Source organism: Beta vulgaris, chromosome 2, assembly GCF_026745355.1.
Source record: "Beta vulgaris subsp. vulgaris cultivar EL10 chromosome 2, EL10.2, whole genome shotgun sequence".
Lineage (NCBI taxonomy): Eukaryota > Viridiplantae > Streptophyta > Magnoliopsida > Caryophyllales > Amaranthaceae > Beta > Beta vulgaris.
This window is the reverse complement of record NC_079203.1, coordinates 55,514,212-55,536,302: the sequence shown is the minus strand read 5'-3', so window position 1 is coordinate 55,536,302 and position 22,091 is coordinate 55,514,212. Positions and strand designations below refer to the sequence as shown.

The window sequence follows — 22,091 nt, the reverse complement described above, 5'->3', positions numbered from 1 at the left end:
CCACTCAGCCCCAATGTAATTATGAAAATTATTATATTATGGAGTAGTATATTAGAAAATGAAAATTAGTCCAAGGGAAAATTTTATTAATTAAATAAAGAAAGGTATGAATTTGACAAGAATATGCATGGTATGACTGTATGACCATGGTCCAAGGGCTTAACATTCCTTCAATCCTATCCAATATGAGATAAGACTCCGCCAATGGTGCTATGCTATTGTAAGGTTCCTAGATGCTTCCTTTGGTAGCACGTTTTCTTATTTTTATTTTTGTGTTAGGTATTTATTCGAAATACAAAAGTTATAAGCACTTTCATATCTAATCAAATTATAAACATGCAAATAAAACGAGTTATTATTTTGGATCAAACATCATGTGCCGCTATATTTTACAATGAGAAGTGCAATCAACGATAAGGTCGTATATTCTTTTATTGGATTATTGTCTAGATCAATATTCCTTCTGTTTCGTAAAGAATTATTCAAAAGGAATGTTGGTAATATTCATAAGTAAAAATAAATTATTTTTCAATATAAAAGAATAAATATATAATCATGTGAGATATTCTTTAATTCGTATTTATGAGTACAATTAGAATATCAAAATATTTTTTTTACAAATATGTAATTGAAGATATTAATACTATAATGTGCATCAATAAACGTGTAAAGTGAAAGGGATAATTTTTCACGAATTAGAAGGTAATATTTATGTTAATAGGGAAGTGGAAATTAAAGGAAAAATCAAAGCAATGTTACTATACAAAATTAAAGATAATACAAATGAAAAATGCATTAAAAGAAACTACTTAGAAATGAATACTAGTAAAGGAAATTGAAAAGGAAAAGACGAAAATGTAAGAATAGGGAAAATTCTAAAAATATGTGAGAAAGGTAAATTATTTTCTTAGATTACTTCGAGTAATAAAACAAAGTTTTATTTATCTAAACTTTTAAGAAGTCTTACTCCAAATATTGATTTTTTCTAACATACCTAGAATTAGCCAAATCATTAAAGCAAAAGACACTACAAATATAACCTAGTGTTAGAAAGAGCACAAAAGTGGCATATTAAAGTAGAATTCATGAAATCAGATGGCAAAAAAGTAGAAATCTTCCTAAAACATCTTGCTAGTAATGTTGAATTAGTTAGATAATTGCGCATCAAGTTGGAATTTAACAAACCTAAGGACGGTTAGGCGTAACGTATTGAAAGTGCACAACATCTATCCTCGATAGACTCGGCAACTATTGAGTTCACAAGTAAGGTAATTGTTAGATTCTCTATAGCGAACATTACTTGCTTGTTTTAGGGATTTTTGTTAGTATTTCTTTTGTTAGTGTTTCTTTTTAAGTACCTAAGTCCTAAAATAATTATTAGATGAGCCAATAAATTATAAAATTGATGATCAAATTATAAGCACTAGTATCAACATTTCAAGAGTGAAAGAAAATTATATCATAAACCAACAATCCGAATTTTCCAACCATCAATGCCACATTTTACTATAAACAAAATTATTCTTGGTGAATTTAATCATTACCAAAAAGTCTAGGTGCAAATTGTCACCAATGATCTTTCATCCATCATTAATTAAGTTGCACAATTTAACAAGCAACTGCACACAATATAATCAATTTAGTGATTAAGGAAAGCGTCAAGAAATTCGATCTACGGCAAGTGTGCAATCTTACCCTATATCAGACACTACTTAGCCGTCAGTACTTACAAAATTAAATTAAGAAAACAAGCAACAAGAGTAATTAAAGCCATAAGAAACAATGAAGACACTAAAAGAAAGCCACCATACTTAGGGGTGTCCAATTTTGGATCGGGACCGGAAATCAGACGGTGATCGAAAAATTCTGGTTCGGTCTCCGATTCATGAAAATTTGGGATTTTGGATTTTTGGTTTGAACTAAATCCTAATTTTTTTGGTTCGGACTGGTGGGCTGGATTTTTTTGGGGAAAAAATTAGATTTAAGGGTTAGAAAAACGTTTAAAACTTAAAGAATTAGAAAGTTAAAACCTTATCTTTATCGCCTTTAAGATTATTGCTTTTAGAATTATTAGATTTTAATATATCAAATTTATAAACATGTTTGAACCTAAGCAAAAAGATTTTTGAATAAAGAAAATACAAATTTCTTTCCAAAAAAATTTCAGATTCCGATCCAGCTGATTCGCTCTTAAACCATGCACACACCTAATTATTCATAATACCTTTATTATTAAAATGTATTACACCATTTTACTAAAAATTGAAATATCGCTCCCATTTTCCTAAATTTTTTATGGCATGATTTATGCTTAACTTTTCCGAAATCTTGTACCTTTAACTAATAAATAATCCCAATTAAAATTTCCCTTTTCTCAAATTTTTTCCTCATTTAGTACACACGAAATTTCGTACTTTTACGCTATCCCTTTCCACACGTCTTTAATTAAAATTAAAACCACGTCGAACTCTCTCTCCTATATATATACACCTTCCCTCTTCTCCACTTCCCCATCTCACATACACAACAACAAACCACAAAATTACATCTTATCCAATTTTCTCTCTCCTACTATTTATCTCTCTTCATCTTCAAATTCAAAACTCAAAATTTCCAAAAAAACATATCAGAAATTCAAAAAAATGGTTGATTTCGATTGCAAAACAAAAATGGTTCAATCAACACCAAATCTCACAAAAAAAACCCCAAAACGCATCACTTCAACGCCGGTAATTTCACCGGTACCGGTAATCGCCGGTGAATTATCACCGGCATCGGAATCTTCATGTTTAGCATACGAATCATATCTCCGGTTACCGGAGCTCCGAGAATTATGGAGTTCAAAAGAATTTCCAGGGTGGAAAAACGAGTCAATAATTAAACCGGCTTTACAAGCTTTAGAAATAACTTTCCGGTTTATTTCAATTATTTTATCCGACGCTAGACCGTACGTGAACCGGCGTGAATGGAATCGTCGATTGGAGTCATTAACTCGAGATCAGGTCGAGTTAATCTCGATATTGTGCGAAGATGATGAAACATCTGGTTCTGCTCCAATAATGGATCTGACGTCATCTTTCGGTGAAGTGATGTCACAAACTGGAAGTTTTACAACAGAAGTATGGAAACATGAAACTACTTCGGTAGTATGTCGTAGTAGTGAATTTAGTCTACTTCCTCGACTTGCCACGTGGCATAAATCAGATGAGATTTCTTCTAGAATATTCTACGCGGTTGAGAGCGCTATGAAGAGATGTCCATATAGTTTGGGCTTAGGTGAGCCCAATTTAGATGGAAAGCCCAATTTGGATTACGACGTCGTTTGTCGTCCTACTGAAATCCACGCGCTTAAAAAAGGCACGTTGGATTATATTCAAAATCCAGAGAATCAGATTTTATTCACAATTCATCAGATTTTCGAGTCGTGGGTTTTTTGCGCGAAACAATTGTTGATTCGTGTAGGAGAGAGAATCAACAAAGAAGAATTCAACAAAGTTGCAGATGATTGTTGGGTTTTAACAAGAATCTGGAACATTCTAGAAGAAATCGAGAATTTACATTTATTAATGGATCCAGATGATTTTCTACATTTGAAAACTCAATTACGGATGAAAACGACGTCGGATTCTGAAACATTTTGTTTCAGATCAAGAGGTTTAATTGAAATTACAAAATTAAGTAAAGATTTACGTCACAAAGTTCCAGAAATTCTAGCCGTTGAAGTGGACCCCATGGGTGGACCAGTAATACAAGAATCAGCAATGGAGTTATATAGAGAGAAGAGAAAGTTCGAGAAGATTCATGTTTTGCAAGCATTTCAAGGTGTTGAATCTGCTGTGAAAGGTTTTTTTTATAATTATAAACAATTGTTGGTGATTATGATGGGAAGTTTAGAAGCTAAGGCTAATTTTGCTGTAATTGGTGGTGGTTCTGAATCGTCTGATTTATTGGCTCAGATCTTTCTAGAACCTACTTATTATCCTAGCTTAGATGGTGCCAAGACTTTTATTGGTGATTTTTGGGATCATGATCACACGGTTGTGAGTGGGTGTGATAGGAAAAATCGGGTTGCGAAAAATTGATCATTGATAAAAAAAGCGAAGGTATACTTGACCGTCCTCCTTAACCAAGTCTGGTTTCGCTCTTGGGTGATGGTGGTGGTGTCGTTGGTGAGACGTGGGTTACTTTGATTACTTGTTACAATGTGATGATATATTTAGTGGAATACTATTGCTTTGTGTATATAAAGGTCAAATTTTGGATTAATTTGTTACATTTTGTATTAGTAAAAAATCTTGTATTATTTTGATGAGTATAACATGATTTTTTTTTGTTACCAATTTTTAATCAAATTCATGCTCTTTGTTTTAGTCGATACTATTTTGTGGATGGAGTCCAAGAGTGCCATTCAAAACACAAGAGAAATTAAGTAATGGTGGTTATAGTTTGATAGAAGATCGCAAATTAGTATATAAGACGATTTTGCCGACTTTTAGAGAGGAGACATAGGTGTAATGTGTTTTGACATTTGCATATTTAACTACTTTACTTCAAGTAATTTACTGTAGGGAGTTATGAAGGATACATGTATTTTCATTTCGTTTTAAATGCAATAAATGGGTATGTTTTGTGAAGGAAAATATAAGGTGTTTAAAATGAAAATAAAATATTGAATCAAGCATTTATTACCTCAGTTGATGTGAAAATGTGTCTTGAATTTTTAAACTGGTTCCATTTAAAGAAATGTATTTAATGTTTATATGTAGCCGTAAGGATTACATAAAGAGAACGTATTGCGTCGGACTCGTCCGACCATAATCTTTGGTCGATCTTTGGTCGGACGACTTTCAGGTGGTTCCAATTTTTTTTCAGTTAGTTTTAATTTTTTTTTCAGGTAGTCTTCATTTTTTTTCAGGTAGTCTTCATTTTGTTTTCAGTTAGTCTTCTTTTTTTTCAGTTGGTTTTTGTACTTCAGTTAGACTTACTTTGGGTTTCAGTTGGTCTTTATTCTTTTTCAGGTAGTCTTCATTCTTTTTCAGGTAGTCTTCATTCTTTTTCAGGTAGTCCAACTGAAAAAAACAAAGTCCAACTGAAAAAAAACAAAGTCCAACAGAAACAACACAAAGTCCAACTGAAAGAAACACAAGTCCAACTGAAAGAAACACAAAATCCAACTGAAAGAAACACAAAGTCCAACTGAAAGAAACACAAAGTCCAACTGAAAGAAAAACAAAGTCCAACTGAAAGAAAACAAAGTCCAACTGAAAGAAAACAAAGTCCAACTGAAAAGAAAACAAAACACTAAACTCTGCTTTCTCTCACTTTCTCCCTCTGGATGATGAAAGTATATAGTAAATCTGGATGTTATTACAACAGAATTATTGTTCAGTAATTCCCCCTCAAAGAATGCCACTTCAATTTTAGCTGAAACCATAGTGGAGGAATTCCCAGAACACCTCGCTGCAACCTAGGATCAAAAACATCAAAATTCACCCGGCGCAATGAATCCAACAAGACCTGATTTGGAACAGCAGGGACGAGAACAGGAATAGCTTCAGCAGGTAGCGTTTTAGCCAATTCGCGTGCCTTTTGTATAATGACTGTTGGGTGTTCATCTTCGAGAGTTCGAGTTCGAGTTGCGGTGGAGACTCGAGGGACGATTTCTATCAGAACTTGCAGTTAAGTTTCATGGAAAAACTATTGCCTGTCGAACTGGAGAAGAAGTTAAAAAAGTCAGTCCGTCCGACGGAAAGTGTTGGGTCAGACGGTCTGACCCAATACTTTCACTTACATAAAACATTACCCTTTGGTGATTTAAAACGAAACGGAAGAAGTATAAAAAGTGTTGGCAATTTAATTGCTGGATGCAGAACTTCTGGTCAACAAGATGAGAATTTTATCAAGTACGCGGATTTGCATTTTCCAGCACATCTCTCAAACTAACGTTCAATTCCCCTTATCTTTTGGGTGGCAATTAGAAACGTTTCAAGATTAAACAATCAAAAAAAGAAAGTTTCAACTTTCAAGATTAGCTTGGCGTTTCTATGAATCGAAATAAGAAAATGCGCATTGTCGGCATCTTATTGTAGTTGTTAGTATATTATATTAATGATGTTACTTTCAGAAATTTTCAAAAGCATGTTATATTGGTAGATTTTGCCAACTGGAAAAATTTATTGAAATATGTTAAGTAGTTGGGGATTTCGACAAACAGGTAGGAGAGTGTAGAGGATAATGCTCATGAGATGCGAATGTCATGAGTCATGCTACTTAGAGGCAGAAGTATAAATGGCCTTTGCTTCAAATTTGAATACTTTTTCCGTTTCGTTCTAAATGAAACACTGGGTGAAATGACACTATTCATCCCCTTAAAAAATGACACTATTCATTCGATTCCCTTAAAAAATGACACTATTCATCCGATCCTCTTTAAAAATGACACTATTCATTGATCAATTTTGACTCCAATCTATCCCCATTATATAAAGAAAAACGTAGTCAGGTGGAATCTTGTTAAATTCGTCTTGATACATACTATCAAATTATAATTTTTTTTATATTTTTTGCATGTGGATAATTAAATATATAAATGATTAAAGAAGCGTGTTGGATTGAGTGAAAAAGCAAACGTTTCATTTAAAATAGAACGGAAGAAGTATTATAATTTCGAATAAATCAGACTTTATTAGAGTCATGTAATGTACTGTTTGGTACACCGTACACCCCACATTACTCATGCACTTTACCTAATATTATCACAGCATTCATATGCCCTTCTATCTATGCCAAGATTCTCATTTTGGATAAGCTGAGTTGTGCTAATTTGTAAGATATGCTTACATAACTTATTGAGTCAGGAAGGTTTTGGTCTAGTTTGCTCAATGATTTTGGCCAACTTCTTTATTAGCTTTTGGTATTTTCATATCGTCAAACGATTATATAATATGTTTTGTAAATGATTTTTCAATAAACTTAAAAAGGAAATTTTAGCAATTTTTTAATCTTGATTTTTTCATTATTTTGCCTAAAAGTTGTTAATTTTACATTTAAACAACTACTTCTTATTAAATTTTACAAAACTTGTATTAATATATAAAAAGATTGTTGGAACCCAAGGTGACACTCAAGAAGGGGGGGTTGAATTGAGTGACGAAATTTGATCGATTTTCGCAAAACTTTTGTTATCGCACAGTGCCAGACACTGTGTGAAACGCTCGAAAATTTCTGTTTTGAGTTTTTGCGAAAATTAAAACTAAAACTATATTAAATCAATACTCAAACTCAAGATATAACGTGGTTCAATCTCACCTCTGAGATCTACGTCCACAAGAAACAAAAACTCTTTTATTTCTTTAAATCCTAAAATATCAACCTCTTGATACAATAAGATTTCCCTCACTACTAACTCTAGTAGCGACCCCCAACACTTAACTCTAAGTGTTGACACTCTCTATAATGGTGAAATTACAGAAAGAAAACGACCCTCAATTGTGTGCTTCTTAGTCAAGCAATTTAGAGGACAATTACACTCGTATATTCGTTACTTGAATCTGACTCAAACAGTGCTATACTCTGTGCAAAGGAAATAGTTTTCAGCTCTTAATATCTCCGATTTTTCTCTCTGAAAACGTGAGATCTAAAAGTGAATTATAAATCCCTTTTATAAGACTTGGTTTGGACGAAAATCCTTCAAAAATATCTTTATCTTTTAATCCTTAATTTAAGGGATAAAACTCTCTTTTTAGAAAAACAAACTTTATCTTTTTCTATCTTTATCTTTAATCTCAAAAGATAAGTTTTTTCTTATTAGATTTCTTTTCAACTAAAATTCTGTTTTTATCAAAAAATATTTTCCAAATCCTTTTTGAAAACCAAATTACGTTGTTTACTAAATTCTTTTCTAAAACTCGTTTTCATAAAATTATTTTCATAAAACACGTTTGTAAAAATATTTTTCTAAAACCACGTTTTTTATAAAATTCTTTTTCTAAAACATTTTTTATGAAAATCTTTTATCTTATTTTATAAACTAATTTCCTTTTTATATAGACATATAATATTAATACAATTATTTATTTTCTTAACTCTTAAGAAAATAATAATTATACTAATTTTATATTTCTATATTTAGCACATAGTATATCACCTAATTCAAGCCTATTACATTTTTACACAAAGTAACTATTCTAAGGAACATATAAACTTGACTTCAATCTTAATTCTTCTTTTCTTCAAAGTCTTCATTTATTAATTCCTTTCTTCATGCATCTGTTTCAACTGTTACATACTTTCATACTAAAATGTATTATATTAATTTTCATCATCAAAACATAATATGTGCATAGACCTTAACATGTACATGCACAACAAATTCCCCCTTTTTGATGATGACAAACCATAAATATAATATTGTTAGATAATCACTTGTTCCCCCTCAAAGTATGCATCATTAATCACAACATAATATCATTCACATACAAGTAACTTGGTAACCAAGATCATTTCATTCAATAGTCTAAGTATTATACCCATCTTCCCCCTTTTGACATTATCAAAAAGAGAGATCATCAACATGTTTAGCAAGTCAAAGTGAGATATAGTCAGTACAATAATTCAAGTAGCTCGAGCAATAAATACTAAGGATGCTGGTGCTATGTCATAATCCAACTCACAATCCGAAGTCATTAAGCAAAAATATAATCCAACTCACAATCCGAATTTATGAAGCAAGAAATAATAATGAAGGATCATTGTTAATAGCTAAGAATGTAAGATGGAGATAGGTAATGCAAGCTTAAAGATTTGAAATGGCAATTGGCTCAACAAGTGCTTAAACCCTTTTTCATATTTTCAACTTTCGCAAATAAACATTATAAGACTTTCTTCACCGTAGCACTGTGTGTGCCACGCCACTGAACAATCTATTTCCTTTCAAATATAACTAATCTTCGGATATACTGGAATCCAAAATAATGATTTTCAAACCTTTGATAATATTTTTTCCATCTAGAAATTGAACTCTAAGATTTATCTAACACAAGTGTCTTACTCTTCTTTTCTTTCTTTCTTCTCTCTCTTTTTTTTTTTTTTTTTTTTTTAAAGAGAGTCAGACCATACAATATTACTAGAGTCAATCAATAAGATATCAAAGGTGAAATAAGTTAATTCGAACCTCATTTTCTTCTAGATACATCTCATGGCACTATGCCCCGCACAGTATGAAACAATACTTTCATTCTTTCAAGCATTAGTGTTTCTTCCAACCTTTTCATGTTCCCCCTTAACTAATGCGTCTTCTTCTTTCACCATCTTATCAATATGTTTATGCTCCATATAACATGAATCAAGATTAAAAGCACTGTTGAACTTTGGATGAATGTGTGAAGAAAAGAAGGATAAAAAAGGGAAATGAAGATAAGGTGGGATATATGAAAAAAAATGATGAGGCACAAATGTCAAATTCATGAATAGAAAATCAAAATATTGGGCTAAAGATCAAGCTTGCTATAGGATAAAGAATTTGCATTTCATAGCTCAAAAATTCGGCAACTTAGGATCATATAGCTTATTAGTTCGGCAACTTAGGATCATGACATTAGGACAGCATCATTAGACCATTACGAGTCCTTTTATATCAAGTGGACCTTTACTCACAAAGCTTCACCAAGACATGCATCAATAACACTCTAATTAACATATTCAAAGGAGGACAATAGAATAGCATAATATTCAACTAATTTCCAGAAATTAATCCCAAAACCACGAGTTATCTTGTAAAAGGTTCATGCATGACATTCAACATAATTACTTGATCACATAATTACTTTTCAAACCACTTACCACCATACATTCTCTATGGAGTGTGTTAAAGATTTGCGACATTTCAAATACCAATTTATCCCTTTTTATTAGTGCCAAATATAACACACCCTCCATGGTAGGCTACTAGTGAGAGGAATTGAGATTTATCACTAGTCATATGTCTTGAGCAGCCTTTGTCAAGATACTATAGGCTGCTTCCTCTCACATTTGCCTGCAAAAGAATCACTTGTTAGTTTTAGGAACCCAGATTTGTTTGGGTCCCTTTTTCTTACGCTGAGCATCAAGTATGTCTTTCCTAACCCAGATTTGAGTAACACGTTTGATATTCTTTGCAATTTGATTTTTCTTTTTGTTGCAGTCGTCAATTAGATGACCATTATTTCCACAAAAATTGCTAATTAGATATTCAGGAAGGCCCACGTATTTTCTCTTTCGAAAGTCTCTCTCGTAGGTCCTTACACAGAGCCTGGCACTGTGCGGCCGATTAGTGTATCCTAATCCAGTTTTGTTCATGTTGTTTGTGGTGCTAGTTAAGTAGTTTAGAGCATTCATTCCGTTTGTCCATTTGTCATGCATCTTACGAGCAATGGAAAGTTGTGATTCTAAGAATTCGACTGAGGTATTTAGATCACTACTTCTTTTTCTGGAAATCTCTAAGTCTCTTTTAACTTTTTCAAGATCTTTCTTAACTTAGCATCACTAGGCAGCATTGAAGGAACAATACTAGATTCCTGTCTTGAATTTTTAAGTTCAGTCAATTCGTTATTTAGTGTTTCAATCTGTTTTTCAAGACACGTTTTTTCAGTTTCACAAACAGTGGATGGCACTGTTCGATTTTTTATGTCATCAGCCAGGATTGTTTTTTCGTGTTTTAGTGTTTGTATCTCAATGTCTTGCTCATCAATCCTTTTCAACAATGTTTTATTTTCTTTCAATAAATCCTTATACTCTAACTCTAATCCAATCTTTAGCTTGGTCAAATTTTTAATTTCCTTTTTCATGATATCAAAATTATCATTCATGTTTTGACAATCATCAATTACGTTCCAAGTAAGTGACAAGTTGACTTTTTGAAAGAAGATGAATTGAAGGTTTTAAGGAAATTAGGCTTACCTCACTATCTTCTACCTCTTCAGAGGGTTCGAACTTTTAGCCATCAAGCATAGATGTGCGTCGTCCTTGCACAGTGCCGTCTTCAGTGTTGTCTGTACAGCATTCAGACCAGTTTGGCCTCGTGGCACTGTGCCACGCTCTGATCTCCTCAGAATCCGAATCTCCCCAAACGGCAGCTATCATAGCTTTTTAAATTCTTTCTTGGATTGCTCCTTCTTTCTTTAGGTTTTCATCATCCATAAGGGACACTCCTTTATCCTGTGATCGTACTCACCACACTTGAAACAACCAGAATTAGTAGCACTTTTCTTAAAGTTAGAGGTAGTGCTCTTACCTTTGAAATTTTCATCTTTTCTAGGATTGTTGTTTTTTGTTCTTTTTGAGAAAATTTTTAAAATCTCCTTGTAAGAAAATCAATATCATCATCACTATCACTATTTTCAATTTCCAATTCAGTTCTCAAGGCTATACCTTTACTTTTTGGTTCATTAGTTTTAGAATCTAAGACAAGTTCATGAGTCATTAATGATCCAATAAGTTGTTCTAGTGAAAGTTTAGTCAAATCTTTAGCTTCTTGAATACGGTTATTTTTGGGAGCCATCGATTTGTTAAACTTCTTAACACCTTTCTCACTAAATCTTCAGAAGTATATGTTTTGCCTAGAGAACGTAATTCATAGTGATTAGTGTAAATCTAGTGAACATCTCTTTAATAGATTCGTCCTTATTCATAGCAAACAATTCATATTGTTGGACAAGCAAATCTATTCTAGATTGTTTTACCTCATTCGTACCTTCGTGGGCCAATTCCAGCGTGTCCCATATTTCTTTTGCTGTAGTACAAGCCGAGATCCTTGAGTATTCATTAGTCCAATTCCATATTGGAGAATACTCATAGTTTTAAGTTTTTTTCGGCTTTTGCATAGTCAACTGAGTTGTAATCATCTTCGTCCTTGTCAATCAAGTTTCCTTCAGCATTCTTGACTTGGATTAGTATAGGTCCTGTTCTTATGATTCTCCAACACTCATAGTCTGAGCCTTGAATGTAGATCCTCATTCTTGCTTTCCACCATCCGTAATCTTCTCCATTGAAAATTGGACACTTGGAGTGTCTGTCTCGAGAGTCATCTTGCATATTCATGATTTCTATTCTCTAGATGTTAGTCTTACGAGAATAGCCTGCTCTGATACCACTTGTTGGAACCCAAGGTGACACTCAAGAAGGGGGGGTTGAATTGAGTGACGAAATTTGATCGATTTTCGCAAAACTTTTGTTATCGCACAGTGCCAGACACTGTGTGAAACGCTCGAAAATTTCTGTTTTGAGTTTTTGCGAAAATTAAAACTAAAACTATATTAAATCAATACTCAAACTCAAGATATAACGTGGTTCAATCTCACCTCTGAGATCTACGTCCACAAGAAACAAAAACTCTTTTATTTCTTTAAATCCTAAAATATCAACCTCTTGATACAATAAGATTTCCCTCACTACTAACTCTAGTAGCGACCCCCACACTTAACTCTAAGTGTTGACACTCTCTATAATGGTGAAATTACAGAAAGAAAACGACCCTCAATTGTGTGCTTCTTAGTCAAGCAATTTAGAGGACAATTACACTCGTATATTCGTTACTTGAATCTGACTCAAACAGTGCTATACTCTGTGCGAAGGAAATAGTTTTCAGCTCTTAATATCTCCGATTTTTCTCTCTGAAAACGTGAGATCTAAAAGTGAATTATAAATCCCTTTTATAAGACTTGGTTTGGACGAAAATCCTTCAAAAATATCTTTATCTTTTAATCCTTAATTTAAGGGATAAAACTCTCTTTTTAGAAAAACAAACTTTATCTTTTTCTATCTTTATCTTTAATCTCAAAAAGATAAGTTTTTTCTTATTAGATTTTCTTTTCAACTAAAATTCTGTTTTTATCAAAAAATATTTTCCAAATCCTTTTTGAAAACCAAATTACGTTGTTTACTAAAATTCTTTTCTAAAACTCGTTTTCATAAAATTATTTTCATAAAACACGTTTGTAAAAATATTTTTCTAAAACCACGTTTTTTATAAAATTCTTTTTCTAAAACATTTTTTATGAAAATCTTTTATCTTATTTTATAAACTAATTTCCTTTTTATATAGACATATAATATTAATACAATTATTTATTTTCTTAACTCTAAGAAAATAATAATTATACTAATTTTATATTTCTATATTTAGCACATATTATATCACCTAATTCAAGCCTATTACATTTTTACACAAAGTAACTATTCTAAGGAACATATAAACTTGACTTCAATCTTGATTCTTCTTTTCTTCAAAGTCTTCATTTATTAATTCCTTTCTTCATGCATCTGTTTCAACTGTTACATACTTTCATACTAAAATGTATTATATTAATTTTCATCATCAAAACATAATATGTGCATAGACCTTAACATGTACATGCACAACAAAGATAAAAAAGAAGAAGCATAAATAACTGATCAGTTGTGCATCATCATCCAAATAAAATACAGATGCATAATTATCCAAATAAAAACAAAGTATTAGCTAATTCTTATTTGATTTTTTTATATATATAATTTCAAAAATCCTCCAACTAATAAAACAGAGATTGTATAATTGCTTACGTACATTTATACTAATTTCCTCGTTATAGGAATATTTTAAAAAATAAGAATTTTTCCATTCCGAGTTTCCCTTTCGTTCTACTCCACACAAAGATAGTAGCTGAGTAACAACTTTTCTTACTACATTTGATCCATTACATGCCTTCCAAACATAACATATATAGAGTAGTTGAGATTGAGCTGGAATTAGATGTGTTGTTTATAAAGTTTTTCATGATTAGTATTAAATTTGTTCCTTGTGGTAATACTCTTATTTAACGTTACATATTCCATTACTATAAAAAGTAAAAAAGACATGATCTTGCGGGAACCAAGCAATCAAGCACAAGTGCACAACGTGAGTGGAAAGCTGTATGGATGAATAATCTTTGCCGTAGCTTTACGTATATAAACCTTCACCAAGCAACGCATGTTTATGGGTTTCTTGTAAAGTCACTGAGCATTATCCTTTTAGCCAATTTTAGTACTGTACAAATAAGTACTCCTCTATTATTATTCTTCTAGTTGTTTCAATTTGACTTATCACATTTATTGTTAAATTTCAGATTATATGAAAATGGGTCTGGTGTAATCAGAAATAATCTTCTTAGGGGCTGGACATCCCGTCGAAGTAAACCCCTTACCTAGTGAGACCCACAACCCGGGGTTTGATACCATGTTAATTTTTAGATTATATATGAAAATGGGCCTGGGTAACCCAATAAAGAGGAGGAGAGTTTAGCCTAGTTACAAGCTAGAAGGTTTCATACTAAAACCAATTTGGTGATAGGAGGAGTAACTCCTAATCTTATAAAGTGGTTTATTCTCTCATTTTTCTCCAATGTGAACACTCAAAAATGGGCTTTCAATGAGTTTCAACATTAATTTGTATCAATCAATATATACTTCACCCGTCTTATAGTATAGTGATTGTTTGAATAGTTACTTTATTAGTAGTATATCAATATCATTTGAATAGTACAAAATCAAAGCTGGAAAACTAAGGGCCTATTCATTATTTTTTTTTGTTTTCAGTTTTTTTAAAAACCACAAACCGTAATATGAAAATCATAAAAAGTAGTTTCTAGTTTTTAGTTATCAGTTTTCAAAATTAGCATGATTACTATCATTATGACCAAATTTGAGTTTATAATACTACTTATATCATATGATTCTAAAATCATAAAAATCAAAAACTGAAACTGACATTGATACCGAACGGGCCCTAAAGAAAATGGAAAAACTAATACTCCCTTCATCCCATAATATATTGCTTGTTTCTCTCTTTTGACCGTGTAATCTCATTTGTATATATGAAAAAACATATTCATGTGGGATCTTGTTAGATTCACGTCAATGTATAGTTTTTTAATATCAAGTTTTTATATTTTTTATTAATAAGGAATTGGAGATATTGAAGGTCAAATGTTTATCTTGAAGACTGTATAAAAGAGAAACAAACACTATATTATGAGACGAAGGAAGTACTATATATCTTTCATTATTTGTATTTTTACATTTTCGCTCTACTTATGCTATACTTTATCTTAAAACTTTTGTAAAAGTATTTTAAAGCTAATTAAGATTACTAAATTTAGAAATTATAGTGCTTTGGAAGCTGTTGAATTGCTTCATTACTTAAAGAGTGTTTGGATGGGCGGAATACACTTTCCTATAACAGCGAGTTCCCCATCTAACCATCTTCCTTAGTTTGGTTTGAAAAGGGTAGAAAATGTAGCTATTATAAGGATGGAAATCATTTTCCTTCCTAAAGGAAAGAAAACATTTTCCTTTCTGTTTTTACATATTTATGCAACGAACCAAGCAACGGAAAACTAATCACTAATACACAATTGTTCTTTCTTTAAGAAAATGTTTTTCATGGAAAATCATATTCCATTTTAGATGTATTCCGTCCTCCTATTCACATGAACAATACTTACCGTCAATCCTTTCTCCAAGTCCCACCCTCTCAAACCTGAAGGGGAGACAAGAACAAAATAAAATGTGACAGTCAATTCAGCAGTAAAAGTACATAAATTTCAGTTGAATCTAATGTAGAACGCATTGGAGATGAAAGTAAAAAAAAAAAAAAAAAAAAAAAGCATACATCTTAATCAGCCCATAAAGTATTTATTTTGCCTGAATTTGGCCGGATTTAGGCTCTGTTTGACACTACTAGCTGAAAATAAACTGAAACTGATAAGATAAAAGGTGAAACTTATAAGGTCTTAAAACTGATAAGGTAACATATTACTTTAATTGTTTGGTAAAATTAGTTGATTAAGTTAATAAATTATTTTGGCAAAATTAGTTATTATCAAAATTTCGGAAACATTTATCAAAATTTCAGTTACCGGATTTTGAAAAAGTAAAATTTTTAACTTATCATTTAAGTCATTTTCGCCACTTGAAATTTTATTTTAGGTGCTCTCCAAATACTACTAATCATTTTAGCACCTAAAATATGTTAGCAATTTATCATTTAAGGTAGCTTAACTAGTTCGGCCCGATTTACTGGGCTTGGGCACAATAGTTCAGCCCGAAATAAACCACTATTTTTTTTACAGAATCCAGGCCTGGTCGCTTGGGCCTTGATCACCTTTAGTCAATATGATGCCCATTGCCAGAGCTGTGTGTAACATTATATGGGCCTTCTGAATTATAATTTATAACTACATTTATGTATCCAATGGGCCGGCCTGTCAAGTCCATTGTACGGACACTATAACTTCAAATGATATGGATTTGATCATGAAAGGGAACACTATTCGTGCTTCTCGGAAAATTGTAAATTCCTTGCTTTGCCATATTCTTTAAGCTCTCTTTTTCTTTTTCGATAAAAAACGTAATCGAATCTCTTCACGAACTTCTTGAGCCGGGCTTGCACTAACTCAGCTTGGCTCGAGAAAATCTCGAGCCGAGTCACAACGAATCAAGCTTTGATCAAATCGAACTCGAACTGCTCACGAAAAGATCAGGTTGATTATCACCCCTAGGCCCTAAGTGTGGCTTCGATGAGCTCTTTCCATCATCAAAATGGGCCAAAATCTAAAGGAAAAAGTATAAACCAAATAATTGAAGATTGACGGTGAATAGCTCGAAAGAAAATGTCCATGTGGCACAAATCAGGGGGATCATCAGTCATCACGCCTGGTAGATATTATACGACGAAGAAAATTGGCGTACGGAACAAATCACGGGCAAATAAAAGATAAGATGGGTTGGACAGTGGACTAGTTTCATAGTTTGTAGAGATGTGATTAGTGTGATTCCATGTGCCACCACTTCGCTTTTTATTGATGACTCAAAAGACTATATAATTTCAAAATTTGCAATTTCCTTATTTCCAAGGCAAATCTTCGAGCAACTTCAATTATCAAAAAAAAATCTTCGAGCAACTTCAACTCTTCAATAGCAAAGTCAATTTCATTTAGCACACTTCTTTGCTTTCAGACATTAGCTCAATAAGTTAGATCTCTATGGATCTTTCACCTTGCAATAAATTTAGTTTGCGTTATCTTTATATTTTCTCTGTTTCGTTTTAAATGCAACAAATGAGTATTATTTGTGAAATATAAAATATTCGTTTATTGCATTTAAAACAAAAAAGGAAAAAGTATAAAACTAACGCAAAGTGAATTTATTGCAACGTGAAAGATCTATAAAGATCTCACAAATAATACTTATTTGTTGCATTTAAAACGATATGGAAGAAGTCTACATTTTGTGGAACACTAACCATATGCTATGTAATTGGATTGGAGAGTGAAACCCTAATCTTTGTTGTGAGTGTTTTTTTTATATATATATCTAATATTGAATTGAATATGATTTAGTTAGATTAATTTATGGTTAATTGTATGAACTAATTATTTTATTATCTTTTAGGTACTTATGATGATATGTTGGGATATCTTTTTTGAAAAAAGTTGTTTAAAAAAAATCGAGACTATAGATGATATGTGAAGATACAAATTACATGTTCAAGAATTTTAAAATCTATTATGAAATATAATATAGATACTACAAAAAAAATAACTCGCTCTATTTCTCAATTGAGAAAAGTATAAAATAGAGAAATACTAAACAATTATGTTTGGTATTAGACACGTGAGAGAAATGTCGATCTAGTATTTCCACTTTTACAGGTGCAAACTCCCTTTCATATCTCTTTTCCCTTTTTTTGTGAGTTAAAAGGCAAGCACACATCGAAAATGGGATAGAGTAATGAAAAATCCCTTCAAAATATCTTTGATAGGATCGATTCAGTATCACACATCTGAAAGTTTTGAAACTTGGACTAACCATCCTTATCTGGGAACAAAGAATTTCTTGTCCAACATACTTCTATATTTAATTTTACTTAGTTTATTTATCTTAATATATTAAGAAGAAACACCCTCCTTACCATAACCTCCTAAAAGTCGATTTCTAATAAGAAAAGGATTAAGAAATCTCCTTTTTCGAAATTTCTCTAATATAAACCCTTAACCTCAGTCCTCAAGGTTGAAGAGATTCTTGTCATTCCACCATATCAAACCTAACTTGGTCTTGTATTCTCATACTTCATTTCATTTCCATTGTTTTTTTTAGGAAAATTTGTACAAAACCACCTTAAGTTTTCACTTATTTGGAAACTCCCACCTTTATGCTTTTTTTTCCTTAAATTTCCACCTAAACTTTACAAAACCTTTATAAACTCCCACCACTTAACGGATTTTGCCAAACTCCGTTAGTGGTGGGACCCACATCAGTTATTTTTTTGTTTTTCCCTCCGAGCAACTCACTTCCCTCATTCATCTCTACAAAAATGTTGTCTGGAACCCAGCAATTTACCCAGATTTCAAGAGAGATGAATGAAGAGAGAGAATGGAAAAAAAAGGGGAGAACTCAACGGTGGGAAGAGGAAGACGACATCATTTTTGGACAGATGAATGAGGGAAGTGAGTTGTTTGGAGGAAAAAACAAAAGAAATAACCGATGTGGGTCCCACTACTAATGGAGTTTGGCAAAACCCGTTAAGTGGTGAGAGTTTATAAAGATTTTGTAAAGTTTAGGTGGAAATTTAGGAAAAAAAAAAACATAAAAGTAAGAGTTTCTAAATAAGTGAAAACTTAAGATGATTTTGTGCAAATTTTCCTATTTTTTAATAGGGGAAAAAGAAACCTTAAGCTACCCTCTTTAATCAGAAGGTCAACCTGTAAGTTTTCCTCATCTCCAGCTAAATTCTTATAATCAAATATTAACAATAAAATCAACCCTTAATATCTTATTTTTTTTCCTAGGTCAAATCATACACCCCATATTTTCTATCAAAGAAAACACCTACAAAACCCCTTTTATCACTTCACCTTTCTTAGAAATCCTTCTTCCAATCTCTCACACACCTCTTTTTTTTCCTTGTCTAAAGCAAGAAAAATGAGAGTAAACATAGCTCAAGCAAGTGCTCCTTCTCTCTCTCCTCCTCCATCTCCTCACAACACTTCATCATCTTCTTCTCTTTTCCCCTCTAACAAACTACGTTTACCTCGTTCTGCATCTTCCATTCTCACATGTTCAACTCTTTCTCGCTCTAAATCAACTGACTACTACAACCTTCGTAGATCCTGTAGTGCAAGCTTCGATGGCCATGATTTCCCGCACTATCATCCCATCGAAGATTGCACTCGGAAACAAACTGACTCGAATATTAACACCATTAATTATGGTCGTAGTAGTAGTACTACGAGTAGTCGTAGTACTACTACTACAATGATGTCGTTTCCACACTCGGATTGTTGTGTGGATGTTTTAGAACCATCTTTGCTTGGTATCCGTCCTGAACCCCCAGATTGGCCTGCAAGAGATGCTATGATTCGTGATTGCATTGCTTTGAGAGCGAGTAGTATTGAGCTACCTCTTTCTATGAGAATGATCAAGATGAAGCAAAAGTTTTTGAGATTAGAGGTGGAGAGAGAAACTGGGGATCTCGAAAAGTATATGAAGGATGATCCTATTAATAATTTGTGTTGTTCGACGTTGTATATTATAAGGGAAGTTCAAAGCCAAGCTTTGAGAACTAGAGGGTTGGTTTTAGATGAAGAGGTTGATGATGGGATTGTGAGTAAAGTTCAAAGAGAGATGACATCTTCCTTTATTTGGTTGTTTAGGGAAGTTTTTGCTAAAACTCCTGATTTAATGTTGCAAGTTATGGTTATTACGTCGAATTTCGCAACCAAGTCACTTGAAACATTGCAACCATCACCAAAAATCCAAGAAAATTTGAAGAAAATTGATGATGATTTAGACCAAAATTCAACAAATTGGGGAGTTGGGAATTTTGAATTAGGGGTGTCAACAAGGGAAATTTTGGAAAAATTGGATGAAAATGAGGTGGGTTTGTGGAATTTAATGGTTGAAGATGCTAATCAAATGGGACATGGAGGTTATGTCAAAAATGAAGGGCTAAGATTTGTTGTTAATGATGATTATGTTAAAAATGATGATGATTATGATGTTAAGTTGAGAGAGAAAAAGATTGAGTTTGTTTCTCCTGTAAGAGTTATGATTGAAGGAGATGATTACGAGGAGTATTATAGAACTGATCTTCTTTACCAGATTGGTTTGTTTCAGGAGCCTAATAATACTCTTTTGCTGTCTAATTATGCTCAGTTTCTCTGCCTTGTTTTCCGGGATTATGACAGGTATAATTTTTTTGCCATTTATTAGTATCATTTGTGTTTGTTGATATGTTTTAGAACTTGCCATTTTTGCAATTGGAAATGTTTGTCCTTGATTTATTGAGTGAGTTTGATGTTTTAACTAGTAGTACTACACAAAAACACTTCTCTTTGATAGGTATGATGGTAGACTTGTTAGATGATAATTATATTTACCACCGAGTGGTATTGGCATAGTGGTTGCTCACTTTGTCCCTTAATCAATTGGTCGGGGGTTCGATTCTCAACGTTTGAGAATGGAAAGAGATTCTTGACCAGCCCTTTACCCTTAAGTGGAGCACTCGGGGCGAGGGGATTAGTCACTGGTGGAGCATCCAGGCCGAGTGGATACCTTGGTTGTTAAAAAAAAAAAAGATAATTATATTTACTACATTAGACTAATTACAAGATTGCAATTTGAATTGGAATTGTTGTACATTGGTTTGAATTTATGTACCAAGTTATGATGGTAACTATATATGCATTTGATTTTGCCAAAGCTGTGAATTAGTGGCATTTTAATGTCATTTGAGCAATAAGATATTCTGTTGTTCTTATATTAATGTAATTGTCTCTTTGATTCTTCAGGGCTGAGGAGTGCTTCAAGCGTGCAATACAATTGGATCCAACAGACGCAGAGGTGATGACCCAGTACGCGAATTTCTTGTGGGTGGTACGAAAGGACCTATGGGGAGCCGAAGAGAGGTTCCAACAGGCTACGGTGGCTGAACCCGACAACTCCTTTCATGCATCAAAGTATGCAAGTTTCTTATGGAGCACAGGCGGTGAAGATACATGTTACCCTCTCGATCCACCTCCTCGTGCTAATAGCTAACGATGAAAGCGAGCAACTTGCAGGATTCTGGCAAGCTCTGCTCTGTGAATATTAGTCTTCTGTTCATTCTTGGCTTAAATTCACCATCACACATTAGATTGATTAGGTAACACAATAAGGGCATATTAGTGTTACCATTGCCTATCTTTGAGGATTCAAGAGTTGAGCCATTGGGTATTTTCCCGTGTGGCTCTTGAGTGTTGTAATTTGTTGATACTGGCTTTGGTGCATCAGTATGCTGATATAATTTGTAATTGTACAGTTGTATAGCTTATGTAATGAGCAAAAACTGTTGAAACTTAATCTGATCTTTCTTACTTTTTCCATCTCATTTTAGCCTTCATGAATTCAAAAATGAGAACTTCGACCATAAATTTTCACCAATATATAAGCAGTAACTTGATCATATGAAAATCTGAACAATGTTAAAGAAATAAATGATTAAAATGTACATTTGGAAGACAGGTTGTTTCCATATAGCAAGATTAATGTTGAACAAACTAGAATGCTGATGTATTTTGATGGCAAGAAATATGATCCAGTCAATGATACACTGCAGGATATCAGGCAGCCCTTTCTAGTGCATTCGCGTGCACAGTTGGTAAAATCTTGTGGAGATTGAAACGAAAACTTGCCAATGAAATAGAATTATAATAGAATCTTCTTTTCCTCCTCAAAATTTACAAAAGATGTCAACTTCTGATCTGCAACAAGTACAGCAGGACTAAGCTCCATGGTTAAGCAACTGATCACAAAAAGATCTTGTTGACTGAATCGTAGTTGGCATTTTCAAGTCTCAATCAAATCTATACAAACAATTGTTGAGAAAATGAGAACAATGGTCATAGTATCAACCAGTCTAAATCCAACTATCGCGAAGCAGACGAGTTAGACGACCATAGTATACATATTCACCCCTACACAAGTAACCACAGCATACAATTAGGTTCATTTCAACAGTATTCAAGCCCTGCTGTGAATTTTTTTTCCACTATCTACTC

At 32.8% G+C, this 22,091-nt stretch overlaps 2 protein-coding genes across 2 annotated transcripts; both read left to right on the top strand.

The window, feature by feature from the left end:
* The first annotated feature begins 2,499 nt into the window (after window positions 1–2,499).
* On the top strand, window positions 2,500–4,370 carry LOC104903543 (nematode resistance protein-like HSPRO2). Its single transcript, XM_010691595.3, has one exon. The coding sequence runs from the start codon at window positions 2,643–2,645 to the stop codon at window positions 4,080–4,082; it is 1,440 nt and encodes a 479-aa protein (XP_010689897.1). The 5' UTR covers window positions 2,500–2,642; the 3' UTR covers window positions 4,083–4,370.
* A 14,505-nt stretch (window positions 4,371–18,875) lies between these two features.
* On the top strand, window positions 18,876–21,421 carry LOC104903552 (hypothetical protein). The gene is made up of 2 exons (XM_010691602.4): window positions 18,876–20,240; window positions 20,844–21,421. Exons 1-2 carry the CDS (start codon window positions 18,976–18,978, stop codon window positions 21,088–21,090), a joined length of 1,512 nt encoding a protein of 503 aa, XP_010689904.1. The 5' UTR covers window positions 18,876–18,975; the 3' UTR covers window positions 21,091–21,421.
* The last annotated feature ends 670 nt before the right edge of the window (window positions 21,422–22,091 follow it).

Bases quoted from the DNA above. Each gene is read 5' to 3' on its own strand.
- LOC104903543 (XM_010691595.3), top strand. From the start codon at position 2,643: ATGGTTGATTTCGATTGCAAAACAAAAATGGTTCAATCAACACCAAAT.
- LOC104903552 (XM_010691602.4), top strand. From the start codon at position 18,976: ATGAGAGTAAACATAGCTCAAGCAAGTGCTCCTTCTCTCTCTCCTCCT. The intron at 20,241-20,843 runs GTATAATTTTTT...TTGATTCTTCAG, and splicing joins GTTTTCCGGGATTATGACAG to GGCTGAGGAGTGCTTCAAGC.